At 35.2% G+C, this 26,101-nt stretch overlaps 2 protein-coding genes across 32 annotated transcripts; one reads left to right on the top strand and one right to left on the bottom strand.

The window, feature by feature from the left end:
• Positions 1 to 483: 483 nt before the first annotated feature.
• On the top strand, positions 484 to 6,145 carry LOC18428216 (hexose carrier protein HEX6). 2 transcript variants are annotated; one of them, XM_020663569.2, is made up of 3 exons: positions 484 to 904; positions 4,085 to 4,211; positions 4,598 to 6,145. In XM_020663569.2, the coding sequence occupies exons 2-3, from the start codon at positions 4,146 to 4,148 to the stop codon at positions 5,669 to 5,671; spliced, it is 1,140 nt and encodes a 379-aa protein (XP_020519228.1). In that variant the 5' UTR covers positions 484 to 904; positions 4,085 to 4,145; the 3' UTR covers positions 5,672 to 6,145. The 2 variants fall into 2 exon arrangements, with proteins under 2 accessions (XP_020519228.1, XP_088712349.1); XM_088856223.1 differs by having other exon boundaries at positions 3,889 to 4,211; positions 4,598 to 5,784.
• LOC18428217 (kihadalactone A synthase LFS) lies at positions 3,607 to 22,439 on the bottom strand. 30 transcript variants are annotated; one of them, XR_016047961.1, is made up of 14 exons: positions 22,195 to 22,424; positions 21,499 to 21,694; positions 19,329 to 19,427; positions 18,979 to 19,030; positions 14,949 to 15,070; positions 13,350 to 13,450; positions 13,189 to 13,247; positions 12,846 to 12,902; positions 12,669 to 12,744; positions 9,173 to 9,218; positions 8,270 to 8,349; positions 7,558 to 7,670; positions 4,533 to 5,865; positions 3,607 to 4,140 (listed from the first exon to the last, which is right to left on the bottom strand). XR_016047961.1 is itself a non-coding variant. In XM_088856225.1 (11 exons), the coding sequence occupies exons 1-11, from the start codon at positions 22,321 to 22,323 to the stop codon at positions 7,604 to 7,606; spliced, it is 1,008 nt and encodes a 335-aa protein (XP_088712351.1). In that variant the 5' UTR covers positions 22,324 to 22,439; the 3' UTR covers positions 7,404 to 7,603. The 30 variants fall into 30 exon arrangements, 5 of the variants coding, with proteins under 5 accessions (XP_088712351.1, XP_088712353.1, XP_088712355.1 ...); XR_016047963.1 differs by lacking the exon at positions 12,669 to 12,744 and adding an exon at positions 8,542 to 8,588; XR_016047958.1 differs by lacking the exons at positions 3,607 to 4,140; positions 12,669 to 12,744 and adding exons at positions 8,542 to 8,588; positions 10,574 to 10,860 and having other exon boundaries at positions 5,504 to 5,865.
• Positions 22,440 to 26,101: the final 3,662 nt, after the last annotated feature.

Genomic DNA, 26,101 nt, shown 5'->3' with positions numbered 1-26,101 from the left:
GTTTTTAAACACTTGAATTACAGTTTTTGATGAGTTATGAGGTGAGGCCTTTTGGTAGGGTGCAGCCCTATCAAACCATTTTCCACAAAAGAAATATGATATAGTTTTAATAGATAAATGAAATACCATATATGCTTTGAATAACTTGCCAGACAGTCAAGAATGGCTGCTTTGGCATTTCCTTAGCATAGTAGCATTTAAAAAACTTTAGGGTTTCCCCTCCCCATATAAAAAGTTTTGGGGTCTCCCCACCCTTTATCTTTTACTCTTACATGTCTTTCATTAAACTCCATTGGGGGAGGTCCAAGGGGAAAACCCCATGACTCAAGTTTTGGAGATGAGAATGAGAGAGAGAGAGAGAGAGTTGAAGTGCTTCCTGGCTTAGAGAGAGAGAGAGATGAAGTGCTCCCTGGTAGAGAGAGAGATAAGAGTTGAAGTGCTTCCTGGTCAAAAGAGGTGAGAATTGAAGAGCTTCTAGGGAGAGAACCTCGTTTAGACAGGAGGGAGATGAAGTGACCATTCAAGAAGGAAAAATTTCAGATATATAAAAAAAAAAAAACAAGAAAGCGAGATGAAGTGCTTCCTGATTTAGAGAGAGGTGAGTAAGTTGAAGTGCTTACTGCTTGAGAGAGAGAGAGAGAGAGAGTTCAAGCACCTCCTGGTTGAGAGAGAGAGAGACTGTGTGTGTGTGAGAGAAGGAGACCGTGTGTGAAGGAGAGGGAGAAAGTTGAATTCCCTCCTGAGAGAGAGAGAGAGAGAGAGAGAGAGAGAGAGATGGTGGTCGGAGTGGGGTCGAGTAGTTGGTCTAAGGAGTACAGTGGGAAGATGACTCCATTTGTGCTATTTGCATGCATAGTGGCGGCCACAGGAGGTCTCATCTTCGGTTATGACATCGGAATTTCAGGTAATTTACTGCATCACTTTCTTTACCCACACATGTAGAGAGAGAGGGAGAGAGAATTAGAGAGAGAGAGGGATTTTTGTTCACATCTCTAAGGTAAGCATTGGGGCGGCAAGAAAGATAAACAAAAGAAAAATGCATCCCTCTTCACACCATTCTCAAAGGGCAGAGGTCATCTTTTGTCTTTTTGGGTTGATAATCATCCCTTCCTACAAACCAAAAAAACAAAGGTAATCTCAATTTAAGAGTGTTTTCAATTATTATTATTTTTTTTAATTCAGTGGGGAAAAACAAACCTCTGAAAATAGTTTAAGAGTTAATTTTTTGAAGGTGTTAGTGACTGTTTTTTTTCAAATAGTTTCGGAGTTGGTGTTTTTTTTAAGGGTGGACTGAATGAAACCCCGGTGACCAAGGTGTGGGGGTGCTACCATCACGACTCCGGCCCCTTTCCCTGTTTTCAATTACAAGAATATCTTTGATTTATTTCAAAACTAAATGAGGTTAATTTGGTCACCGATTTAAAAATTAAATAATGTTAATTTGGCCATAAATACCCATTTAAAAAACAAAAAAAATTAAAAAACCAATTTTAGCATGAAGCCCTGCCTAGTGCAAACACGCAAACATTGAGGCCCATGAAAATCCATCTTTTTAGTGGATTGTGAATTTCTTTCAAATTACTAGTTCAGATCAGATTCCATACGAAGCATTTTCAAAGCACCAAATGCATTTCTTTCACAGAAAATGAATACCCCCATGGATGCTTTTTTCTGGGAAAATGTATACCATGCTTTTAGACATGGTCCCTCCAATACTTTAAATCACACAGCTAATCTAACTACCACTTTTTTTCAGCCCCGTCCAGGGAAGAGAGTAGCTTAGAAATGCCCCCCATGTATAAGCCCATTATTCTCTCAAAAAAAATCTGAGACAGTTTCTCTTTCTAAAATTGGAGATAATTTCTCTTTCTAAAAATGCTTGATAATGTCTCTCTACAAACTTGAAATATTAAATAATCTCTATAAAAAATTTAAGACAATTTCTCTCTCTAAAATTTCAAATTTCAAGCCTTTAGAGAGAAAATCGTGGATATATACGTAAAGGGTGTTTTCATTTAAAACAAAGCTATTTTTTTTCTTAAAGGGTGGCTGCAAAAAATAAATAGTAATTGTGTGTTGGGTGATTTAAAAAGTACTAAGATAAAACTATGCCTAAAAAGCATGTCCCAAGGTGTACAGATTTTTCCCTTTTTTTGAGGACACAAGATAGGTTGCAACCCTAAACAATCAAATCAAAGCGTACCTCCAAACTTTATCGTGAGATGCAATTTTGGCATTGGAAATTCTTATGATGGTGTGAGAATTTATTTTTATCTTTAAATATACAACTTTAAACTCCGAAAATGGTTTGAATTAAGCATATCAATAAATACATAAAAATCTTGAAAATGAACCATCCAGATAATGTGTTGTAATATATAGTATTTTTAGAACTTGAAATGTCTGTTTTTTTTTCATATCTATACATCACGATGTCGAGATGAGGGTTTTCAACAAAACACCCTTTTGCCAATGATTTTGGGGGTGCCCTTAATCTTACCTTTTTTTAGGCTTCAACTTTATGTAAACTTTTTCCAACGATGGGTTTATAGAGTTATTGGTCCGCAATCTTCCCGGAGCAATGGGAGAAATGATAGGGAACTATACGTTTTCTTATTGTTTAAAAGCCTGGATTTGCTTGATGAACTGGCTTCTTACTGGGCCCATAATGATTGACAATTCCCAATCTATACTAGCAGAGAATATTGAAAATACTATTTTTGTATTTAAAAAACAAAAATATAAAAATAAACAAGGTGGATTCAGCTGATTAGGATAGCCAAATTCCTTGACAGATTCGTCCAATTCTCAAACAAAATCGAGCATATCCCTCTAATGAGGAATTGTTCCTAATCCAAATAAAAGACTAGGTCACTCTCCCATCAATCCCAAATCGAGCGACTAATTCCGAATCCATAGCAACAATTTCCAAATAGTGCTTTGACCAAACAACTCAGTTCAAAACTTCAAATTTGCGACCTGACCATCATCAAAGAAAGAAAAAATACGTGTTCTTGGTCAGAACTTCAAGTTCCAATCCTTTTTTGAACAAAAAATTGGGCTCAAGACTTGGCGTTCCAAATTAAAAACAAGGCCAAAAAAAAAAAAAAAAACCGGTTCCAAACTTGGAGTTCTGAAGCAGGATGGAAAAATAAAAAAAAAATTTAAAAAAGGAGGAGAACTGAGCTTTACATGTAAAATATAGAGGTCATATTGTTACTATACCATTTAAAAAGAGGTAATTACAAGAACTTTCCTATTAGGTAAATACAAAAATATAATAACTTACTTGTTAGATATTATAGGGACTATCTCTAGCCATACTCAGTTTTTTAGCGGCACACGGTTTCTTAGGCCAAAGTCTAAAAAACACAGCTCACTGGTTCACGTGTTCGACCCTCGCTAATGACAACTGAGTCAAGGTCTGAGTTTGTGAATTATGGTTATTTCCACCATTTTTTAAATTTAATTAACCTCAAATTCGCCAGTATTTCAGCTATAGAACTTTTATAGTATACAAGAAAAAGTTTATATAAGGTGGCACCCTTACTTGTTGAAGTAATGTCAGAGTAATCCACATCGCCCATTTCAATCAGAAGGCATAAGTTTGACACCATCTTAAAAGACATACCAAATTTTGATTTTGTCTTGAAAGACTGCCAGATTTTGACACAATTAAACGTTCACGCTTACACTGTCTAACTATTGGGCAGTAGAACATTACTACTCTGTTAAACTATAGCGGGCAGTAGAACATCACAGCTTTAGTTCTACAAGTAAGGTTGCCTTTTATATAATCCTTAACCGTTTGTATTAAGAAACTTGGATTTTAAAACTTCGACCCGCACCTTCTTGCAAAATGATGAAGTTCAATGGCGTCACATACAGGGGGTGTCACTTCTATGGGGCCTTTCCTCGAGAAGTTCTTCCCTGAAGTATACAAAAAGATGCAAGAGGATTCAATAAGCAGCAATTACTGTAAATTTGATAGTGAACTCCTGACGTCTTTCACTTCTTCACTGTACATTGCCGGACTCATCTCCTCTTTCTTTGCGTCATCTGTTACGCGTGCGTATGGTCGCAGGCCTTCTATTCTGATTGGTGGTGCTGCATTTCTTGCTGGTTCAGCGCTTGGGGGAGCTGCCATGAACATTTATATGCTCATATTCGGGCGTGTTTTGCTAGGTATTGGCGTTGGATTCGCAAACCAGGTGACCTCTCTCTCTCTCTCTCAAAAACAATTTTCTTTTAAATAAGGAAAAGTACACTATGATCCATATGACTGACCATAGAGAATCTATAATCATAGTTGCTAATCACCCATAAATCAATGGATGGAGGGTGATAGAGAGAGAGGGATCTAACATTTAGGTCATCTCATGTTCTTCTACATCCATCCATTGATTGGAAGGTGATGACACTGATGACCGTTGATTTTCTATGGTCGAATCTATGATCATATGGGTCATAGAATAGTATCCTTTGACAAAAAAAGCTCTTTAAACTAAGAACAAGAAGACTCTAAGACTTACCAAGAATTTTGATGTTGACACTTGATTTGGTACGAACCCGCCCATTGATCTAATCCATTTTGTAGGCTGTCCCACTATACTTGTCAGAGATGGCCCCACCTCGATATCGAGGAGCCATAAGCAATGGCTTTCAATTCAGTGTTGGAATTGGTGCTCTTGCGGCAAATCTCATTAACTATGGCACCGAGAAGATATCTGGTGGATGGGGGTGGCGAGTCTCCCTAGCCTTGGCTGCTGTTCCCGCTTCCCTTCTCACTGTAGGCTCCCTAATCCTCCCTGACACCCCCAATAGCTTGATCGAGAGGGAGGCCTCTCACGATAAGGCAAAAATGATGCTCCAGAGGATCAGAGGAACTACAAATATAAACAACGAGTTTGAAGATCTCATCCAAGCAAGCAAAATCTCAAAGAGCATTTCTCACCCATTCAAGAACATACTGAAGAAGAGGTACCGGCCCCAATTGGTCATGTCAATTGCTATACCATTCTTCCAACAAGTTACTGGGATCAATGTGATTGCATTCTATGCACCCCTTCTTTTTCGAACAATTGGGTTTGGAGAGAGCGCCTCTCTTATGTCTGCAGTGGTCACAGGGCTTGTTGGGACCATCTCAACATTCATTTCGATGCTAACTGTTGATCGTTTTGGTCGGCGTACATTGCTCTTGGTGGGTGGGGCTCAAATGCTTGTGGCTCAAATGATTGTAGGTGGGTTGATAGGGGCAAAACTTGGTGACCATGGAGAAGGGCTGGGCAAAGCGTGGTCTTATTTTGTTTTAGTGATGATAGGTTTCTATGTAGCCGGGTTCGGATGGTCGTGGGGCCCACTTGGGTGGTTAATCCCTAGTGAGATATTCCCTTTAGAGATCAGATCAGCAGGTCAGAGTATCAATGTGGCGGTGAACTTCTTGTTCACATTTATAGTTGCGCAAACATTTTTGGCGATGCTTTGTAGGCTTAAGTTCGGGATCTTTTTCTTTTTTGGGGGTTGGGTGGCGGTGATGACTTCATTCGTGTACTTGTTCTTGCCTGAGACAAAGAATGTTCCAATAGAGCAAATGGGTTCGGTGTGGAGAGAGCACTGGTTTTGGGGGAAGATGGTCAAGGAGTCCAAGGCCGGTGCTATTGAGCTCGAATGATTCCACAATTGATGTCCATCAAATGGGTTAGGCAAGATCAATGCCAAGAGGAAGAAAGAGTAGGGTGTATTGACGAAGCTAACCTTTAAACAACTGCTGAATGCGTGGTGCTAGCATGAGGTTGAATGTGTCATACAAGATCCATGCATGTTGTCTATGTCCTTCATAAATAAGGTTGCTTGAGCTGCTCCATGCTTTCAAACAAAGCAAACATGTGAGTCCTATATGGTCATCCATACGTATAGCCATGTATTATGTCTATTCTACTTCCATACATGCATCTTGTGGGCATGTGTACCGAAGTATTCTATAATTTATTGCCAATTCTTCATGGGTTACTACCAATCAAAAAATACTTTTCAGCTCTTTACCGCAGCACAAAACCAGATAAAGCCTTCACAGATATCAATGCTCCTCAAAGAATTGATCCTTAGTAATGATTCAAGTGACTCATGTTACATGGCTCACTATAAATATCCATGCATGCAAAAGCGTGTGAGCACACACAAATGCACACTTGCATGACAAAATATGAACATGAAAGCTTTGAACTCTATGGCATGAACAAAGCATATTTAGACTCACTAAAAGTGACTTTGCCATATCCAACCACGGGTCTAACATTAAGTTAAGCTAACCAAATTTTAAGATGATGGCAATCCACAACTCTACACTACAAAAGGTGAGCAAACTATTTTGAAGGAAAATAAATGTCACCAGTAAGAAAATTCCACCACTGGTTGGAATAGTGGTATCTTTAGAGGCTCCACAGGCCACACCCTCTTTTTCTCAAACTATCGGGCAATGCTGATTCAACTCTGGCAGAAGCTCTCCCCCTCCTCGAAAGTCTCAGGAACTTCAACCCAAATTGGAGCTCAATTTTGGTTACTGAGGGGGACTCCAAAAGGTCATTGCCTCGGCCTCAGGATCTTCTCCTTGCCCTTGGAGACTGCTCCACACTTTTGATGAAATATTCTATATTTGCAGGGCGATGCACATCCCAAGCCAATTCAGCTGGAGACACCCTCACTAAGAAAGAAGCTTCGCAGAATGGCATGCAGGGAACTATAGAAGCACCCTTTTGATTTTTTGGCCCCCGTGTAGTTAGCCTTTGCTGTATTTAGCTTTTGCTTATATCTATGTTGTACAACATTTTTTGAGCTACCTACCATTTTTTGCTAATGTGGGCTTCTTGTATAGAGCACCCAGCATGTGGGATGCCAATATCATTGTACTTTGTTTTACTCTATCTTAATACAGATGTTACGGTTTCGAGGGAAAAAACAACATTCCACTGCTGCCAAAATTACCACTAATATGATACAAACATTATGTAACAAGAGGTATTTGGCTGTAATCCCATAACATACATGAAAAATGTCATTTGAGAGAAATTCATAGTATTGTATTAAAGAAAGTCACAACATTTAAGAAAATGTTTTGCGGAGGGAGAAGAGTGATGGACCTTGCCTCATGATAGATGTCTCCCCTCACCAACTGTGCTCGTGAGATTGAGAGAGAGAGAGAGAGAGAGAGAGGAGGACGAGGAGGAGGATTTTATATGGCTAGGACAATTTAACAATGATAGTTTCATAAGCTTTAAAGTTTAGAACAAGATACTTCATTTCTCAAAAACTACACCATTTGGATAATGTTTCTTTCCTCAAATTCTGACAGTTTATTAATTAGTCAGAAAAAGCAACCATACTTTTAAGGCTAAAAATTAAGCAAGTTTAGAATAAGGTCCTTCGCAAACATGTTATAATACAGAGATTTGGCCAGGCCTTCAAGGTTTTTACAATCATGAGTTAATTACTTGGAAGGAATTGCATAAATGGTTATAATAGAGCAGTATTAGAGTACAAGAGTTCAAGCTCACAGTATACCAGATTCATGCCTATCCTCTAGCCATGTTCCCTGACAACTTTCTTATCAACCTGAAGAGTAAGTCAACCAAAGTCGCTTCTTCAGATAGTCCCCACTGCGAATTGGAGGAAATCTGCCACCGGTAATAGAATCAAGTCAGGCAATTAAAACCAAGGGCAAACTAATGTGATTGGTTCTTTAAAAATCGATATAAGTATGATATTGGTTTCAACATTTTAGCAAACCCACACCCAGACTAAAGTAGCCCTGCTGAGTACAGCATACGCCAAAAAGACTTATCTTTGAAAGTACATTAGCTACTGATTGGCCTTTAAATGTCTCACATGGAAGAAAGCTCTCCCTCTCTCTCTCTCTCTCTCTCACACACACACACACACACACACATACACACACGTGCACACACACACAACGAGAAATTCAAAGGATAAGTTTCTATTATGTCCCCCTTGATTCCAAGCTAACAATACCATGAGCTTTACTGAAAAGGAATGAAATTTGAGTAAGAAAAGGAACCCGGAATGTCAAAGAAAAAGATAAAACCCAGCTCAACAATAAAATCTGCTCTTTTAACATGATTATGTCATGGATGCTGATAACATAGCAGGAAAAAAATAGATAAGGACGATGGACATAAAACATGAATCTTTATCAGTATTGAAATGAGTACATAATAAGATAAAAAACAAAGGGTAGAAACAAACAATGTGCTACCTTGCCGGAATTGTCTCAGAGCAGCAACTTTCCAGGCACTCCACCAAACAGTCAAAATTTGGATCTAAGAAAAATGCCACCTGAAATTTTGCAATGTAAATCATTAGAATGACAATGACTTTAAGAATTGCTTAATATCAAAAGTATTTGAGGTAGATAATAACTGCACAAACAATCGACAAAATTAAGTGCCCAGGAATTTGAGAATTTGTGGATCTAAGCACTAGCTAAAACCAAAGTTTTTCTTCATCTCTCAAAGTATTAACTTTTACCTTTACTCAGGAAGCTTTGTCTTTTAGATGATATACTGTTTATATTGCTGCCAAGTTGAAATTAGAACACTGATATTATTTTTTATATAGAATTTTTTCAGTAATCATACTCTACATATTTTATAATTTATAGAACACAATTTTTACAGAAATTTACACATATGTTCCCTAAATTATCGTACTATAAAAATCCCCTCATTTTATTATTATTATTATTAATGTTCATACCCCTTTTCCCAATGCCGCCACTTCGGACCTTCAAGGTAGGAAGTGATAACTTCGGACCGATGTCCATATGAAAGTTTTTTACTATGACTTTACAGGTTCGAAGTCCCGTCAAGTTCCAAGTGATCTGCAGGGTTCACTTCGGATCTTCAAAGTCCGCAGTGAATGTTCTAAGTATTGTCGTGATTGGACTTCGGACCTAGACGGTCCAAAGTCAAGAAGTTCATAGGTCCAAAGTGGTAGCGTTTTAGACATAAAAATAAGAAAAGATGAAAAAGGGCTACAAACTTAAAACACAAAAAATTGAGGGGATTTTTATAATAATGGACAGCTAGGGGAACATGGGCATAAATTTCTCTAAATTTTACTCCATGTAGCAAAAAGACATTAGAAATAATCCACTTACTGAATATCGTTCTTGACCACTTGCGATTACTCTGTGTAACGTTGAACTGCAAACAAAATCAACAAGAACGGAGAACATAAATTATGGTTTAAATAAATAATATGGATAAAAAAACAAAACCAGAGGCATGAAAACTATAAAATAGGACTAGGGAAAGGAAACCCCAGCATATTGCAAAGGAAGTTCAAATACAAGGTTGTACACTAGCATTTTACAAAAAAAAAAAAATATTCTTCTAAATCTAAAACTACAAAAAAAAAAAAAACTAAAACCCAGAAGTTAACTTGTGCAAGGGTCATACAATTATACTTTCAAGTAGGTGAGGGATTTTGAATATTATTGCAGAAAACAAGAGTAGTTTGGCACTTTCTGGGAAAGATTCAAGAAGACATGGCAGATAAATTTGAAAGTATTCAAAAAGGCTAGGCAGAACCAGTTAGAAAATGAGAAAAAGAAGTTCAATATTGCTGGGATATTTCAGACACTTCTAGATAAGAGGATTGAATGGAGAAAAAACAAAGGAATGTCATATTTATAATTATTTCTAACAAAAATGAGAAACTAGAGGAAACGAAAAAGAGGAATTCAACAAAGCCCAAACAGATGGACTTTACAAATCCAGCTTATCGACAAAGGGCGACAAAAGAAGCTCTTTTTGCAAAAATGTTATGTATCTTATGTTCGGGCTAACAAATGACGCAGAAGAAAAATTCAAAACAAAAAAATGGTATTATCATTTTTATTTTTCTTAGGGATAGTAAGTGATTTGTTTGGGAAGGTCTATTTTTTTAGTTTAGAGAATAACATATAGATAAGGTAAAGATCTTTTGGTTTAGGAAATAATAAGCGGTAGTTATCTTTTACTCTTAGAAAGACTAATGTGGAAGTTAGAATGAGAGAAAATAGGGATGGTAAGTGAGACAGAGAAAAGGTGAGAGAGAAAATAAGGAGGACAGATAAAATAGGGGAAAGTATGTAGAAGAGAGAGAGAATTATCATTTGTGGATTTTTTCTTTAAGGTTAATTTAAAGGGAGATGTCCCTTCATTGTAAAGGATCAGATAATGATCAAAGAATGAGAACTGAGAAAAGTTGATCTTGTGAAAAGATATAAATTGATAAAAATTAATCTTGTGAAAAAATCTTAATTGAGTAAAGTTGATCTTGTGAAAAAATCCTCTTTGGGGTGGACTCCCTTGAAGACCTTGAGAGAGTGTAAAATCTCTTAAACTTTTATTTTATTTTTATTTTATATTTTATATTTTATATTTTATTTATTTTTATTCTCTCAACTATTTTTTTTTTTTTTATTATTCCAGTCACTTTTTCTCCCTACATCAATTGGTAAGCAAGTAAGATCCAGAGATCCAACAGTTACGATGTCGTCGAAACTTGCTCTTACATTCGAGGATATATTATCGCAACTCATGGATTATATGGGTCAGCAAATTCAAGATAGCTTGAATATAGCGTTGGAGGGTAACCGATGAGAAATAAGTGAAACCAATCAAGGGATGCAATGGTTGGATCTGAGGTTGCAACGATTGGAGGACACCATTCATCAAGAAGAGGGTGCTCGCAACCTCAACTTGGCCACAAATGTCACCGTACAGACAAATCAAGCTTCCCGACCGACCCAGGCTGCTGATCCAAAACGTCAAGAAGAAATTTGCAGATGAGATCCACATCCTATAAAGCGACAACGAGATTTCGATATTATAATAGCTATCCCAAAATTTTATGGTAAGCTCCATATTGAAGTTTTTATTGATTGGTTAAGTGCAATTGAGAATTATTTTGAATGGAGTGAATTGCTAGAGGAACGTAAGGTTAAACTTGTTGCTACCAAGCTCTGCGAGTATGCTGCAGCCTGGTGGGAGCAAGTTCAACAATCCCGACTTCGTAGTGGAAAGGAAAAATTAAAAGATGAAAAAGAAACTGAAATAAAATTTTCTTCGTGATGATCATAAGCAAATTTTTTTCAAGTACTCAAAAATCTTCGACAGAATGAGAAAAAAGTGAAAGATTATACTAGAGAGTTTTATCAATTAGTTGCTCGAAACAACCTCCAAAAGACGAAAGGACAAAAGGTTGCTCGATATGTAAATGGCTTTCAACCAACCATTGGGGACGACGTTTTTCTACATCGGTCATGGACTTTAAGTGAAGCTTTTCATGGTGCTTTATGAATAGAAACTAAATATTATGGGAGCAGAGATAAGCGATTTTACACCCAGAAGGAGGTTTTGTGCCAACCAAAATTTAATGAAAGGAAAAAGGACACTGCAAAGTTCACATGTTATCGATGCAACGAACCAGGGCACTGTGTATATGAATGCCCAAAAAAGAGAATGGAGGTACACTTGGCTAAGGAAATGGACAAAGTTCCAGAAGAAAATTAAGTTCAAGAGATAGTCTTGCATGGTGATGAAGGGGATCCACTTTGAGTCAAGCTCGAGGTCGAGCTTCTTCCAACCTAAGGAAAATGCCGCAGAAGAAAAATTCCAAAAAAAATATTTAGTATTATCATTTTTATTTTTCTTAGAGATAGGAAAAGACAAGTTAGGAGGGCCTGAGTTTGGTGAGTGATTTGTTTTGGGAAGGTCTATCTTTTTAGTTTAGGGAATAATATATAAATAAGGTAAAGGCCCACCATCTAATTTTACTTTCTCTGTCGGTGTAACTTCCTTTATTTCTTAATGATAAGTCAACTTCAATAAAAAACATATATATATAGATAAGGTAAAGATCTTATGGTTTAGGAAATAATAAGTGGTAGTTATCTTTTACTCTGAAAAAAGCTAATGTGGAAGTTAGAATGAGAGAAAATAGGGATGGTACGTGAGATAGAGAAAAGGTGAGAGAGAAAATAGGGAGGAGAGATAAAATAGGGAAAAGCATGTAGAAGAGAGAGACAAAATTATCTTTGTGGGTTTTTTCTTTTGAAATTTATTTAAAGGGAGATGTCACATCATTGTAAAGGATCAGAGAATGATCAAAGAATGAGAACTAAGAAAAGTTGGTTTTGTGAAAAGATCTGAATTGAGAAAAGTTGATCTTATGAAAAGATCTGAATTGAATAAAGTTGATCTTGTGAAAAGATCGTTTTTGAGGTGGACTCCCTTGCAAACCTTGAGAAAAGGTATAATCTCTTGAACTTTTATTTTATTTTATTTTTATTGTTTGATTAGTTATTATTTTCTCTTTGCATCAACAAATGATAAATTCAAACTTTAGAAATTTGATGATATATAGATATTGTATATCCAATGACTTCAAAAAGGTCAATACAAGGATGCTATCTATGTTAAACACTTTATATGAGGACAAGACGCATTTTCAAATATAGGTTATTATTTTGAGATAATGGAAACCCACCAAAAATATATGGAATCCCTTTTTCACTTAGTTTAAAAGAAATGGAATCCATATGGTTTATGCATGTTGCTAATAAAGAACTATTACAAATATATGAACTATCGTGTTTAAAGTAATACTTGATGTTTGAAAGCTCCATTTCCACAGCTCACCAAGTTTGAGCCCCTAGACAAAGCTGACTTCCGCTTAAGTCGACTAAACAATGAACTTATTAATAAAATGCATGTTCATTTCAACATTAAGTACAAAAAAAAGAAAAAATTGGTTCTCGGATGAAATGGATGCTGACAAAGTACCGGAATAAACAATTGGTCCACCGCTCCAACATATCACCAATGTTAACAACAAATGCCCTGAAAAGCAAAAATAAAAATATAAATAAATATTAAAACTACAGAAAATAGTTTCCTACGTGCCAGTTTCAAATCCCAAAGAAGCCAACTGCATCAAATATATGGAGACACATAAACACACATTTCTCTCTTTTGTGTCTTCAATCCAAGTTGCATTTTTTTACTTAACCAATACACTCACAATCATACTTCCTCCTATGTCAGCAAATAGTGCCTTGATATGAGACTTTGAGGTTTTGATCCATTATTTTAGTGAAGGATTTGAGAATCTGATTCAAAAGCCTACCCTTTGAGGTGAGGTACATCCTCCCATATTTGTGGTTGCTTATCTTTTTCCCTGCAGATCTAAGAACATAGTTGAAAAAAATATAAATACGTTTGCCATTTTCTTTTTTCTTTTTTAAAGGTAGATAATAATTGGCAATTTTGAACACAAACAAGACTTGCCTGAAGGCCATTAACTCCATCTGTGAGCAAAAGTGTGATCATTCCATAATCAGAATGAGCAGATGCACCAAAATTTAAGTCCTCTGACGATGGAAGTTCACCTATGAATCAGATTCAAAAGCTATTTAACCCCAAAGAACAATGGAAATAATAGTTCCATAAAGTATCAGCCAACCAATATATTTTAGAAATTAATAAGAACAGCAATTAGCCTTCCTTGAGAAATACCACTTGCACCACTCCTTGCAATTAGAAGATCATCAACAATATATACAATCTATGATGGATAGCATAACGTGAGATAAATGCTTTGACCCAACAAAGCCAGTTCACACAAAAGTCTCCTAAATCTGGCTGTACTAAGGCCCATCCAGTAACTGATTCAGGTCCTGTTATAAAACGACGAAACACTCATCCTAACTCCAAGCCCTTCAAAAAATACATCATAGGCTCCTTCAAATTGTCCAGTAAGTAGCAAACAAACACCACATTTGGTTAGTCACTCCTTTCAAATTGTGCAATCATCAAGTTAATATATATCCATAAAACTGTTTAGATAATAAATACCTCTTTGTCAAAGAAGATGAGCTTAAAGTATCTCTCTACAAATCCATGGAAAGATATCTATAATTTGGGCATAAATGTGATAATCTTTCTTTGATATAGTTTATCTCTTTGTGCCACCAATATCATAAAAGACTTTTTCTTGATCCTTAATTCTTCCAAAAAGAAAAAAAGAGAATCAAATGCTAATATAGGAAATAATTTAAAAAGAACCATATGGCCTTCCAAAAATGGTGGCGTACATCACAAAATATAAATTTACTTTCTAGCCCTCCTAAGAATTATTCTTTTTTGTTTCTGTAAGGGAAAGGAGATTTTCGACACTGGTGTTTTACGATCATTCCTAAGTAATAGTTGCTACAGCTACAATCATTTCCAGCCAATGGAAGTAGAGATAGCATGTTAGCTCCTGGCCGGGAAAGGAGAGAAGGAAGAGGCAGTGGAAAATAAGCAAAGCAAGTGGAGGCAACGGAGGAAACATAAGGGCAGAAGATGGAGATACATGCATGTGCAAGGTATGATCGTATATGGCAGGGAGTGACACAGATGTGTTAACAATACAGAGGTCATACTAAGATAACCATCATGAAAATTTCATGTAACTATAAAAATACTAAAACATAGCAATAAAATTTAAATCTATATTATCTTTTTAAATATTCGTACTATGACTATTAAAAATGTATCATATTTACAGTTTATAACTATTTCTTGTACGGATGTGTGTCTCCATGTTGGCATTGTTTTGGATACCTTGTGGGACAACCTTCACACGCATTGAATGCCGACATTAAAGCATAACAAATGAATCCACGTACATGCTTCTTGACCAGAATCTTCTAAACTTGACAAAAATAATGGCAAATTATGTGACCACTCATATAATAAGTCCATAGGGGCTAGTTAGTCACAAAGTTCTATCATTTAGAATGTGTACGCATATGTGTGTGTTAAGATACATGAAGTTAAGATTTTTCTATATTAATGACCTGTAGCAACATTTGTAGACATCATTATCGATGTATTCAATCTCACCTGGATAATGTAAAAGACGAATAAATGCTGCTGGTGAATCTAGTGCACCCACTCTCATGAAGAAATCTTCGCTTAAGTTCAGCGCCAAAGCGATCAACGATATCACTCTAATCCCAGCACTCCTATGAAAGATGTAAAAAGGAAAAAAAATGAAGGAAAAAAGTCACCTTCATTATTCTCTCAATCTGCAAATGCAATGAAGTATCATTACCAAGACACATACATGCATGCATGTCATTGCAAAGAAATTTTCATAACTCTAAATTCTTGGTCTGTAGCATGTCTCAGATGTGGGCATGATCAAGTGATCCAATTAAGCTCATGATAAAAACTGATGGTATCCAAAGTTTAAGCAATTGAATTTTGCACATACGGCATTAGGGAGCCCTGCTAGGATGTCAAGGGCTTGGAGTAGTATTTTCTAAACTAAAGGAATCAAGTCTAGAAGGTGGAATTGGAGTACATTAAGCTCTTGCAATATGTTTAATGCTTTTTATTTTCTAATAAATCAGATGTGTAGTGTGGTTGTGATACATTCATAATCCATTTCACTCTAGTCAACAAATCTTCAAATGAAGGAATGGTTGGAAGATTTGTTGTCCCCAATTCATGAGGAACCACGGGGGTGAGAAGGTGATAAATCCAAGGAAGCTATTAGTGTTAATGGAGGAGGTCCATATCATGAGGACAATGAAAGAAGGACTTGTGTGATCTACCCGGAGTATATAATAAATTTTTTTTCTTTTTCAATTCTCTTTCTTTTCTTCACGGTCTAGATCACTTACAAGTAGTCTTTTTACAATATAATAACTTCTAATAAAATAAAATAGAAGAATAAAATAGGATCTCAAGAACTTGAAGCCATTCAAGACCTTTCTTTAAATGACAAAGAAAAGACACAACCTATGCTTGGGAATAAAAGACAATAAATAAATATGGAAGAAACAAAGAGGGTGCCGGAGATTACCTCAACCGGGCTTAGTACACCCCACACTGGGTCTCCTCCTTCCGATGGTGCTCGGTATCTTTGACCGGCTTCTTGATTTCTCCTTCTTATGGCAAAACCCAAACAATGCATATGTCCCAATCTAGAACCACCCACCTAAAGCCTCACTGCTTAGCCTAATTCCTTGGCTTGATGCTTATGAGAGATAGAAATTAAAAAATGAGAAAGAAAACTACTAGCTAGGGATGATCCTTTTGCTGCCCACAAAATCATATAACCAAACTAGCTTGATTTAGAACCCATAAGAGAGAGAGAGGTAGATTAGGGTGGGATGTGCCCCTTAGGTTTTTTGGAGAGAGAACTTATGTGGGGTGTGCCCCTTAGAGAGGTTAGAGAGAGATACTATTTTAGAGAGAGAAGAGAGAATACGTAAGAGGTATAGAGATAAGGGAGGAAAATGATCCCTTTTATAGATTTTTCATGCATTAGGATTTGCCACAAAATCGTAAGAGCAAATCTTGAACGTCGATCCAAGGAGACTTGTGGGGTGAGAAATGTGAGCCATCTATTCCCTAGATCCACCATCAAGATGCTAAGGAAGGTGCAAAAACCTTATCCTCCCCTTCCTCAATCTATTCCCATCAAATAAATTAAATAAGGAAATTATCTTTTTACTTTCTCTATTAGTAAATATTCATTCCTTATTTTTCAAATCAAACCTTCTTGATTAACAAGATATTCTAAAACTCAATATTATCATTCCTTAATGCCAGTAGGTCCAAAATGGACAGCCAATTAGCATGGGATGCCTCTCACCATATTTAGCAAGAAAAGGCAATCCCCTATGGGTGGGCGGTGTGCCACTCATGGGCCCCACCCAATTGTCCCATATGATTTAAATGGGCCTCCAATAATTATAGAGGGTCCCACATATTTTAGAAATAATTATAATAATTGATTTTTAGATTTTTCAAACCTTTTAGTTTATTTAAAACTTTAGAAATGAATTTCTCTTGATTTATAAATCCAAATGACAAAATTAAAATATTAGAAGATTCATAAAAATCCAAATAAACATTCTAAAAATCAAATAACATAAAATTAATTAAATTAAATTAATTTTGATGGGAATAATATCCGAATATGTCTAGGATTTAATCAACGCAAGGAGCACTCCACCTTCAATTGTGGACCACGATCCATACTAGCTTTCTCAAACTGACCCAGCAGTTCCCATGACCCACAGTCCACTGCAGGGGCTCATAATTGGACCTCCAAAGTCAATCAATGGGCTAGGGGACGTAATCTCAGCCTTTGGATTTCAAGTTCTCCCCTAGAAACAAACCATGATCCGTCAGCCCATGATGCAACCATGACTCTATGGTCCATAGGGGTAATCTCTTGCACATATGCATGCTACATCCTCAAAGGTGGATTACTATCTCAGTACGGTTATCTATGTACATGTCATATGATGATACAACAATGAGATTTTAGTCATGTCTTTATAGACTATTCATCACACACAAGGGTCACACAGTCCCTCGGCTCTCATCCGGTTATATTCCCACCTCATCAAGGGTTAACCCACTAAACCCTCCTCGGTTATATCTTTATGCCCAGGTACAATGGGTTTTTCCAACTCGGCTGACCTAACACGTCGAGCCTAGTTTGAGTATCGGCAAATTGCATTTGCCAAGTATGGTCCACAAGATGACCACACTCCCACTAAGTTTATGTTTCACTATATACAATGCTCATACAAGCTCTCATAAGGCCTTTAAAGGCCACATAAACCCAACAAAGAAGAGTTGATAGATGACTTTAGAAACGTGATAGCCATAGGTGTTTTTAGTCAGATCCTTGCCATCTCATTTTTAGTTGATGGGACGTGAAGGTTCCCAAGCCACCTCATGGTGAAACTATTCGGTCCAACATAAGTGATTTCATCCTACCAGTAGGTTATTTGTAATAAGATCATTGCCAGATATCACCTTTGACGTGGAGGTTTCTAAATCACTATGAGTTATATCACGTTCAATACGATAAGACATTGGATCACCTCCTTTTGCTTTGTCCAATAGCAAGAGGAAACTGGTGTGCGTTTGGACATTACAAGGATTAGGATCCATGACTCTCTGCTATAGTGCACAGCTTTTTTTTTTCCATGCGTCCCTTTTTTTTTTTACAAAAAAAGTTGGACAATCAGCTCATGTAAAGAGAGATCAATAAAAATTTTCTAGGGCACACTCAACTTGGACGCATTATGAAAGAAGAACGTAGTACATGATTTCAACAACTCTTATTGTCAAGGAATCCAGGAGGGTCAAGGAGATAGGCCAAAAATGGAAAACGCTAACAACAAGTAGAGTTTCCAATCAAAGAATTAATAATAAGTGAAGTGCAGCACCCCTGAATATGTCACAAGCTCAAACTTAATAGCATCTCTCAAAGGAACCCTACCCTAGCTAATGTGGGCATCGACTCTTTAGACACTGTTGGAAAGGTCTTTGGCCTTTTATGGTTTTGCAGATTTTGGCAATTTCAGATTGACATAAACTCATTCTCTCTTTGTGGGGTTGAAGGTATTCTTTCTGGGCCCCTAGTGGTGGAAGCTGATTCAACTATATGGCTGATTCCACAGCTAAGGAGGGTGATACTAGTGCGATGCAAGTGACTCTTTATAAAAGGGGAAAGATCTGATAGTTCTAATTGTTTCCTATATGCGTCCTGTATTCATCACATCTCCATTGCAACTTTATGTATATTTTATTAATATTTAATGAAGCAATCAATTAATATAGAGAAGGAAATAACCCTAGTGTTGCCGCTGAATGTACAGATAAAAAACTACACTTTCTGCTGATATTACATTATGCATTAATCCCAGTCCATATCCAAAAAAGACACCTTCCCAGCTCCAAATTCAGTATAAGATGAAGTCTATTATTTCATCGTTTAATTATACTATATATTGACCAAGTCATATATAGAAGGATGCCTTCAGTCTTCAGAAATCAAGTTATTAACACAAAACAACTGGTAATCAGAAACTAAGATCGATTAAAAGCACAAAAAACTTACAAGACCTTGTCATAATAAGCTTCCATTGTGGCTCTCCAATGGGGCAAAGTAGCTAAAGGCACCAAATAAGGAGAATCAATTAAACCATGTTAAAAAATTTGTAAGGAAGACAGGCTCAGATAAAACCAAGACAAATACTTTCAAGGATAACACTGAATCCTAAAAGTATAAATAAAAAAGTAGGAGATTAGCCTTTCAAAGAAAATCCAGATATGCGTCGAAAGGTCCACCAAGTTATAATGGAACATAAGCAGTGTAGTTTATGTATACCGACATGCTTATGAGTCTCCATGCAATATATAATATCGCCAAAAACATGTGAAGAATGTCCAGTAAAACAATTATGACACCTTCGGAAGGCCACTGATTTACATCATCGATATGTGTTTCTTGTGAGGAACTGCCTTCAATAGGCACAGGGCCAATGTAGAAGCTCTCCTTCGAGTCCCCTGTTTTCCATTATAATGAATAAGGATCACTTTGGTTCTCTAGAAAATTCATCCAAATTGAAACAAGAAAACTTAAATATCGAGGGGGATTAAAAACATTGCAAGAATTCAAAGTGCTCAAGGGAAAAAACAAGAAAGTACATAATTGTTCAGAAAACTACAAAAAAGTTTATTCTTTTCATAATTGAAAAGACTCCTATGTCCTTTGAAAACCCAAAAGCATCCCAACTACTAACAAGATTGAGACCACCATTAATCACTATGTCAATAATCCTAAATTATCTACCTCTTTGAAATGCAAGTTTGCTAAGACAATATGAAGCATAACAGCACCAAACTCATGTACCACCATCGAAATTTGAATTTCAAGTGTTTACAGAGTTGCCAAGAAGAAAACCTACATCCAAAAGAATTAGAAAGCTTAAATTGTTAAAGTTTCAATACCTTAAATCTAAAGACCAACAGCCATTTCTTCAATGTTCAAATGGCTAATCGTCAAGCACAAAGAATGTGTGACTTTTATCTTATTACTACTACTCCTTTACAACTAATCAGAGGTGCCAATTAATTTCAATGATTTCCATTTTCATAACTTATTTATCATTTATAAGTCAAAATATTTATAATTTAGGAATAAACAGCTAGCAAAAAATCCACAAAATTGAATAGCCATTTGTACGAAATCATGAACTAAAAAGAACAGCATTAACAGTGAACAAATAGCATAACCATAGCAAGAGAGTGCAAGTAGAAGTAGCAATAGCAATAGCAGTAGTAATTAATATTACTAATAACAGTCGTAGAAGAAGAAGCCATAGTACTAGCAGTAACAGTACACCTCTGGTAGTCGAGGTAGTATGATGCACGACAACTCAATTGGTTCAAGTAGTAATAGCAACAGTAATAGTGGCTTTGTGATAAAACATTGCCAGCATATTCACTATACCAGGATTTTCTCATGATACATGTATCAGCAGTAAAAACTAATGCATATTCATGATAGTTTGAAATTATTGTGGATTTATGGGCATTCCCTTATTATTGTTATACAACATTTGCTCGGGTGGTCAAGGCAGTGGAGCCACACCCTGATGTCAAGGGTTCCATCCCTACCCATTTAACATGTCAAAAAGAAATGCCCATTTTATGGGGAATCAAGTTAGAAAAAGAAAAATAGGCTGGAACCATTACTTAATTTAAATTCAAATTTTCAAATCAAGTTAATCCATAAAAAGTATCCACCCATATAGCAACTTCTAGTAATGCATTCAGTTACCTAAAAAAGCTCAAACTATGGAAGTGAAACCTCCGTTCCCAAATAATCTAAGTATTGGCAACTCATATTTGAAATTTAAATTAAACACTAAAGCATACCTTCTGTAGCTTACTTACATTTTTGGTTGGCAACTTATTTTTTAAAATTAATTCTCTAGAAATATAATATTTTCAAAATTATTAACGAGTTTCCTTTGGTTAAAATAATAGTTTTCACATTTTACTACATTGAAGTAAACATTATTTCTAAAACATAATTTGATTTGTTTATATTACACCTGGTAAATCTAGCAAATTCCCTTGTAAAAAAGAGCCTAAGAATTATAACCCACTAAAATCCCTGACCAGTAATATACTAAGGACCATATGAAATAAGAATAATAGTAGCAGCAGTAGTATAGAGCAATGATTCAAAAATCACCTGTATGACACGGGACTGGATGTGGAGGCCGGCAATTCAGGGCTGGAAAACCCCATCATTGTCTGAGACTCCTAATTTTCTAGTTCTTTTGAAACTTCTTTTTGTTAACTATATCCATGTCCATCTCAGGAATTGCCCAAGTCGGACCAGTTAATTTGGAATCATACCCCTAGCGAGTTGCAGCCCGATTCTTATTTTTTAATCACTGGTATGAAGAACTGCAAGGCTATAGTAGTAACAGTTTCACAAACCACAAGGGTATAGAGCTACAGTAGTGCTATGTCAATGTCATCTAGGAATTCAATGAACGTTGGTTCAACAAATATTGTACAGAAATGAATTCAAAATGATTAAAGGCAGTTATTTTATATCAACCTTTAGACTTTATTGAAGTGTCAAGAGTCTCCACGTACAATGGTGTATAGCCCCTGTGATCCTTATTACGTGATAACTCCAACTTTTCTTGTATTGAGAGCTGAAAAAACTTCTTGCTTTGATCAAATACTTGCTCAAACATGTCTTCATCAATACCATGGTTTATGAGGTAGAAAAAACCAGAATCGACGCATGCCTGAAAACTTCAAAACAAATCAATTTATTCACTAGCAAAATTCATTTCGAGAAGTTCCATATAAGCAATGGATATAGGTTACCGAAGCAAGATGTAATTAAAAAAAAATAAAAAATCTCATGAGCAGCAATAATGAAATATTACAATAATTGATGAACACCTTGATAGAAAAAATAAAGTAGCATGCTGCATATTATCTTTCCATCATTTAGATATAAAAGTAACAGCAATTCCTTGGGCATCTGCCAAGGTAATATGGTTAAATGTATTTTCTCATATTTAAAAAATTGACAATTACTTTTGATTATAAAAATTTAATAATTCATGAGCAGAAATTTTCCCCAAATTCTATTAATTTCACTAAATAAATCAAGCTGAAACGTTCCAACCAAAAAAAAAAGCGACATGGTGAACTGTTATACTAAATGAAAGCTTCCTTAAAAAAAATGAATAGAATAAAACATATGGTGGCAAAAATTAGAGAGAGAGAGAGAGAGAGCCTGGCGTATTAGTCTTGAAGTGGCAACGCGATCGGGAGAAGACAAATCGATGATGGGAAAAATTAGGGTTTTAGCTGCTGCTTCTTGCGCCATTCGAGCCCCTGAAGTTTCACCCGAAAAAATATGCATTTGGCGGCAATACTCAGATATGTAAAGCTCTTAGGGCCTGTTTAGACGAAATTTTAAATTTTTTCAAACAAAGTCTTATCTAAAAGGGAAATTCATCAAATTACCTACAATAGATTGAGTGGTACCCATATTTTTATTTTTTTTAGAGGATTGTAAACTATGAGGTTATTTATCTTTGGTGTAAGGAGGTCACAATTAATCTGAACTGTTAGATTTTCGATTGAATGGCTTATGGTATATCACAAAGCTCAATATATTTTTTTGTTGAAAATTTGAGTTTGGTCAAAAGTACACTCACAACCATCTAATTTGAAATTTGATGAATAAAAATGGTTGAGAATTCTTTGTAAAATAAATAAATGGCCTCTTTGTATACTTTTCCCTTTTTTTGTGTGATTTTTATAAGGTTTCAAGTTAAAACAATCAAATTAATGAGCTCATCCAAACTTTGTTATGAGATGTGATTTTATTGTCGAAAAATCTTAAAATAGTAAGAGCAAGTATTTTTATCTTATTATAAAATTTTAAACTTAAAAAATAGTTTAAATCAAGTAGATTTACAGATATGAAAATATTGAAAATGGGCGGTCGAGAAAATGTGTTGCAAGATGCATTATTTTTGTGACTTCAAATTTCTTTTTTTCTCACAAATAACATCAAAGTCACCCTTTTTTTGTATGATTTTAGAGATACACTTTGATTCTATATTTTAAGGTGTCAAGCCTTCTATAATTTTTTTCTTTTCTTTTTTTATTGGGTGTGGTTTGCATAAGGTTGCAACTTAAACAATAAAATAAAGGTGTACCTCTAAACTTAGTCACCATATACACTTTTAGTGTAAATAATTCATATGATGGTGTGGGAATCTATAGTTATCTCTAATTATAATATTTTAAACTCCACAAATAGTTCAAATCAAGCAGATTTATGAACATATTAAAATCTTGAAATTTGATAATCTAGATAATACGTTGCAAGATATACTAATTTCTAACACTTGAAATATATATATTTTTCCATACCTACACATCTCGATGTCAATCAATAAGATGTTTTTCCAATCATCAAAAAGACATTTTTCGAAAGATTCCAGTAGTGCACATTAATTCTACATTTTCAAGGTGTTTAGTAGTGGACTTTAATTCTAAACCGCGGAAAAACCAACTGACCTAGTGGGCGAGTCCAGCAACCTTGCCAAGTCCAATTTGACCCAGCCGGTTCTTCCACCAGTGCATCTTCATTAGGGTCAAGAAGTGCGACTTTCTTTTATTATTAAGGATTATGCCTACTACATTGTGTTATTAAGGTTTATGCCTACTACATTGTGAGATCAGTTACATTTAAAAAATGGTATATATAAGATATCAACCTTATACTATAAAAGTGAAGCGCACCTCACAAATACTCCAAACCAATGGTTAAAAAAAAGGATCGATGATTCGGATCGGGCTTCCAAAAAACCGATCCGGTTCGACAAATCGACGATCCGGATCGGGAATCGGTCAGAATAAAGCTTAAAAAAAATCCGAAAAAATTATTAAAATTCATTATAAATGTTGGTTTTTAGGAATTCAATAAGAAATGAGGGTACTCCATTAAGAATTTTCATGTTTTTGAATGAATATGCGAATATTTATATGTTCTTTCCCTGCATGAACAGCCATTCAGCATTTAATTTACATCACACAAAAGGATAAATATAGAATTATCATTGAATAAGTATATCAACATGCATGGACTACAATAAAGCATAAAATTAGTAACATATGATCTAAAAATAAAATGATAGACGACGTTATTATTCTTCTTGGTCACGTTGGTGCCATTGATTGAATTTGTTTAACAATTCATTGCTTCGATCTAAAAACAAATCATTGATATTAGCAGGCGTCTGACTATTCCCAAATCCCTGAATGTTAGTGTTTTGTTGTGTTCCCAATCTAAAATCCCCCAAGATTGTCCATCCTTCATGCTCACCTGCACTGTTGTTGTTGGGACTCAATATGTGAATAATATGGCTGGGATAGGGTGGCCTCAAAATCATCATCTCTCTAATTTTCTCTTTGAATAATATGGATTAAAAAATAATAATAACAAATTTTCAAAAAAATCGATCATAGATTAAAAAAAAAAAATCACAAATTTTCAAAAAATTCTCTCATGGATTACAAAAAAAAATTCGATCATGGATTAAAAAAAAAAAATCACAAAGTTTCAAAAAATTCTATCATGGATTGTAAAAAAAAAATCGATCATGGATTAAAAAAAAAAAATCACAAATTTTCAAAAAATTCAATCATGGATTACATAAAATTCGATCATGGATTACAAAAAAAACAAAAAATTCAATCGTGAATTACAAAAAAAGAAAAAAACAATTCGATCATGGATTACAAAAAATTCAATCATGGATTACAAAAAACTCTATCATGGGTTACAAAAAAAACAAAAAACAAAAAATTCGATCATGGATTACAAAAAAAAAACAAACATTTCGATCATGGATTACAAAAAAAAAACAAACATTTCGATCATGTATTACAAAACATTCGATCATGGATTACAAAAAATTCTATCATGGGTTACAAAAAAAAAACAAAAAATTCGATCATGGATTACAAGAAAAAAAAACAAACATTTCGATCATGGATTACAAAAAATTCGATCATGGATTACAAAAAATTCGATCATGGGTTACAAAAAAAAAAAAAAAAAAAAAATTTGATCATAGATTACAAAAAAAATAAAAAACAATTCGATCATGGATTACAAAAAAATTGATCAAGTATTACAAAAAAATCTATCATGGATTTATATAAAAAAAAAAAAAAAAAAAAAAAAAAAAAAAGAAGAAAAGTTCCGTACGGGACTCGCCGATTCCGTACAGTGAATCGGTGAGTCACTGTACAAAATCGTCCGGTTCTCTCTAGAACCGGACGATTCCCGTTTTTTTCGCCGATTCGATTCGTCCATGGCGATTCCCGAGTCGAACCGGGTGAGTCCGGTTTGACTCGGCATTTTTTTAAACATTGCTCCAAACTAATAATTCAACATTGGGATACCCTTCAATTCATCATCTAAACCTCGAAACATGTAAATATAAAAAATAAAATACTGCATATTCTCAAGTTTTTCATGTGCTTATAGATATACTCAAATTGTACTGTTTTTAGAACCTTAAATTTCATAACCAAGAGTAAATTTTCTTAGTTCATCGCAAGTATCTCGTCTACACGACTTCAATGGAAGGATGGGAGGAAGGGTGCTCAGTATTTCCAATGGTTGAAATTTCACAAGGCTATAATTTCATATTTTATTTTTCAATAAATTTTTTATCTGAATTTGGGGGTGTAGGTTTACTATTATAAAAAAAACTAAATAAGAATGATTAAAATTATTTATAAATAAAATATAAAATAATATACCTGTAAATTTATTTTGATCAATATTTATAAAAAATAAAAATAGTTTTTGGCACTTGGATGTGGGTGGTTCAATTTGAACTTTAAAAGGTGTCTATAACATGTAAATGCAATACCAACCCATAAAAATTTTTAAAATATTAATTATACCTTTTGTGTATTAAAAAAAAAAAGTCGAACAAAGACGGTCTAATTTTTAGAGAATGATAAAGTTGTTTGAAAGCTCAAAATTCAAAATTTTTCGTTCCTAAAATTTCATATCGAAAAAGTCTCCCTGGTCTCCTAGGCGAGGGAGTAGATGTAGAGTATGCTCCCACGGGAGCATGACCGTGGGAGTACGCTATCACGCCGTAAAA

The sequence above is a fragment of the Amborella trichopoda genome, chromosome 13 (assembly GCF_054954075.1).
Source record: "Amborella trichopoda isolate Santa Cruz 75 chromosome 13, AtrichopodaSantaCruz75HAP2 v2.0, whole genome shotgun sequence".
NCBI classification, from domain to species: Eukaryota; Viridiplantae; Streptophyta; class Magnoliopsida; order Amborellales; family Amborellaceae; genus Amborella; species Amborella trichopoda.
Note: the sequence above shows the minus strand (reverse complement) of the source record. Positions and strands in the feature narration are given on the sequence as shown.

Coding starts and splice junctions, on each gene's coding strand:
- LOC18428216 (XM_088856223.1), top strand. CDS start 775: ATGGTGGTCGGAGTGGGGTCGAGTAGTTGGTCTAAGGAGTACAGTGGG. Junction 905..3,888: donor TTATGACATCGGAATTTCAG/GTAATTTACTGC, acceptor CGTCACATACAG/GGGGTGTCACTTCTATGGGG. Junction 4,212..4,597: donor GCGTTGGATTCGCAAACCAG/GTGACCTCTCTC, acceptor TCCATTTTGTAG/GCTGTCCCACTATACTTGTC.
- LOC18428217 (XM_088856225.1), bottom strand. CDS start 22,323: ATGCATATTTTTTCGGGTGAAACTTCAGGGGCTCGAATGGCGCAAGAA. Junction 19,031..19,328: donor AAATCAGTGGCCTTCCGAAG/GTGTCATAATTG, acceptor TGGTGCCTTTAG/CTACTTTGCCCCATTGGAGA. Junction 13,451..14,948: donor TCGTCTTTTACATTATCCAG/GTGAGATTGAAT, acceptor TCTGATTCATAG/GTGAACTTCCATCGTCAGAG.